The 3,058-nt window shown below is 41.0% G+C and overlaps 1 protein-coding gene across 1 annotated transcript; it reads right to left on the bottom strand.

The window, feature by feature from the left end:
- Positions 1 to 258: 258 nt before the first annotated feature.
- On the bottom strand, positions 259 to 1,967 carry LOC139954046 (contactin-associated protein like 5-1-like). Its single transcript, XM_071953708.1, has 3 exons — positions 1,872 to 1,967; positions 1,118 to 1,298; positions 259 to 434 (listed from the first exon to the last, which is right to left on the bottom strand). Exons 1-3 carry the CDS (start codon positions 1,965 to 1,967, stop codon positions 259 to 261), a joined length of 453 nt encoding a protein of 150 aa, XP_071809809.1.
- Positions 1,968 to 3,058: the final 1,091 nt, after the last annotated feature.

The raw sequence follows: 3,058 nt of genomic DNA, 5'->3' as shown, positions 1-3,058 counted from the left end.
TTTGTGATTGTAAGACGAATTGGTATAGGACTATCTCTGTTTACGTTAACTACAAGAAAGATGAGACGTTTAAAGTTACAATACCCGACTTTGCCGATTTCGTTTGGTAACCAACTCGACAAGTATTGCGCGCTACCTACGACCGTTGCATGAATGTAAATCACACTGCGACTGCTGCATGATCGGCAAGCTCGTGTTTGTAAAGTGGCAGACAAAATAGCACTGACTTTTAACGACTTGTCATCAAAGTCTAATTTCTCACGGGACTTGTGTGTAGCACATTAGGTTTTCGATGCGGTACGACATCTCTTTTGGGGGCGCTGCACTTCCGAAGTGAAGGGCACTCACGGGTAGTTTAGTCCTGTCGTCCATCCGTCCACCGTCTGAGGCCCGCACATTAGCACCGCAGTTACAGCGGTTCCCTGACACGCAATCTATACATGTAAATGGAAGGGTTTATTTTTAATATTATACATAAACGATGTGTAGAAGGTACACATTGGATAGGCGCGTATACACATTTTTTTACATTATTAATTAATGGAAAGCTTTTGAGACGCTTGGTGGCAGCAGACTTACCAGGTAAATACATAGTTGTTGGTATGGTGCGCGTGCTCAGAACTACGTAAACACTAATAACTTATTTATTGACTGTTATTATAACTCTATGATCTTATCGCAAATACTCGGTACACATGCTGTAGGCATGGCATGAGGTGCATGCTGGTCTACGTTAGCGCTCAAGTGAAGACCAGCACGCACCTGGTAAGTCTACTGCAACCTAGCGTTCAAAGGGTGGGCGAAAACCATAGATATAGAATAGAATAACTAGATCGGCCGCGCGTAAATACGCAGGTTCTGGCATGGGGGCTGCCATTGCCTATCTCCCGTGTACATTTTCTGTGCGTTGCCGTCAGCACGTGACTTTTTGCCGTCAGCACGTGACATTTAGCGCGTCAAAGGCCTATCTCCCGTGTTCATTTTTGCGCGTCGCCTTTCGAACGTGAAATTTTTACCGCGTCCATGGCGAACAATTTTATTTTCTACACAGGTAATGGCGCGTATGTACGCGCGGCCGATCTAGTTATTTAATTCTATATCTATGGCGAAAACTTACTGTCAGTCGCATAGCAAAAGCACCCCTTAATAGTCGTGGCCCCGCCCCAGTTCGGCATCCTGGCACCATCACGTGACACCCACCACGCCAGCTGATTCTCCCCGTCATAAATCTTGGCGTTTTTACATTCTGCCGTGAGAATCTGGTAGCATTTTGTTGATTGGTCAATTAGAGATGTTATCTACGATGGAAAATGTGATGATTTAATGTCAATTTATGAGAGTTCTAAATGTGGCGATAAAAGAGAAGTACAAAAACAATGGGCATGACAACTTTAGATTTCCATGGTTGTACCCCAAGTTTACTTTTTTAGTATTTATAGTAATGCCCTTTCCTTCTTCTTCACACCACGCAAAGCTTTAAACATAAGATAATATCTGTTCGGGAGTGCCCCTCAACTTGTCTGGCAAGGAATTCCAGAGACGTGGTTCGTCCGTAGATTGCCAGACGAGTATCTAAGGCATGGGGCCAATTTCATAGAGCTGCTTAAGCAAAAAATTTGCTGAAGCACGGAAATATAGCTTGCTTATTTTACACATGTTACTGGCCAAAATTTCATGATATACATTGCTTGTGACTGGTATTTAGCTGTTGTTTACTTAGCATAACAATTGAGTGGAGTCTTGGCCGGTAATCTGATTTGACTAAGCTTGATTTCTTTTGCTTAAGCATAATTTTGTGCTTAAGCAACTCTATGACACTGGGCCTTGGTCTCAAGTTCCGTATAGTCAGTGAAGAGTAATGTAAATCTGACCTGTTCCATGGGTATTGAATAATTAATATTCACATCATACGGGTCGGAATCAACCGCTATCACTTGTCCGGATATCGTGGGTGGTATGTTCGTCATCCCAAGATATGCGGATTAAAAACAAAAAATAAGACATAAAACATCCGTAGGGGTTTGTGGAATTATAATATTTGGAAAGAAATGCACAGAAAAAGCAAAAGTAATTGAAAGGGAAAGGGAAACATCAAAAGGAAATGAGCGAGAGAAACAAAAAGTGGAAAAGGGAATGATTATAAAGGAAAAGAGGAAATGATAATGAGGGAAAAACAGGAAAAGGAAAGAAAAGAAAAAGAAAATGAAAACATTGAAGGAACACATCAAAGCATTGAAGGAACACATCAAAGCAATGAGACATGAAAAATCCGTTGGAGTTTGTGTGGGCTACCGGGTAAACAGGGATAATGTAAAAAGCAAAAGGAAAATTTGAAAGAAAAAATGAAAACATTAAAACGGAAAGGGGGGCAAGCCAAAAGAAAACATGGACCGCAAGAATAAACAGGGTAAGGAAACAGACAGGGAAAAAAAGAATAGAACGGGCAACACGGGCAACGTGCTTAATCACACGTTACCATTTGAATTCCCGTCACACATGATTTGGGGCGAGATTTGCGTTGTTACGTAACGGACGGTAAACAACCATAATTTGTGAATGTATGTTCTAATAATGGCACAATGGTATAGGGTTTGCTCATCTCACTCCCGAGCCATTTTGACACGGCAACTGTCTCATAGTCTGAGGAGTTTAAACTGAAGCGGAAACTGTACAGTACGTAATTGAATCCATATTAAAAAATATTATGGTTAAAGCCATTGGACCCTTTCGGTACAGAAAAACAAGGGGAAAAAAGTTCACAGATTTACAAATAATTTACAGGGTTTACAGAATGTAATGGTGAAAGTCTTCTGTTGAAATATTAGTCCATGAAATGCTTCACTTTTTGAGAAAACGGTAAAACTTGAATATTAATTCTCGTTAGCGAGAATAATGGATTTATTTTAAACACATGTCATGACACGGCGACACGCGCGGAAACAAGAGTGGGTTTTCCCGTTATTTTCTCCCGACTCCGATGACCGATTGAGCCTAAATTTCCACAGGTTTGTTGTTTGATATATAAGTTGTGATACACGAAGTGTGGACCTTGATCATG

The sequence above is a fragment of the Asterias amurensis genome, chromosome 22 (assembly GCF_032118995.1).
Source record: "Asterias amurensis chromosome 22, ASM3211899v1".
NCBI lineage: Eukaryota > Metazoa > Echinodermata > Asteroidea > Forcipulatida > Asteriidae > Asterias > Asterias amurensis.
Note: the sequence above shows the minus strand (reverse complement) of the source record. Positions and strands in the feature narration are given on the sequence as shown.

Bases quoted from the DNA above. Each gene is read 5' to 3' on its own strand.
- LOC139954046 (XM_071953708.1), bottom strand. From the start codon at position 1,967: ATGACGAACATACCACCCACGATATCCGGACAAGTGATAGCGGTTGAT. The intron at 1,299-1,871 runs GTCAGATTTACA...TTTCCATCGTAG, and splicing joins ATTCAATACCCATGGAACAG to ATAACATCTCTAATTGACCA. The intron at 435-1,117 runs GTAAGTTTTCGC...TTACATGTATAG, and splicing joins CTTTTGCTATGCGACTGACA to ATTGCGTGTCAGGGAACCGC.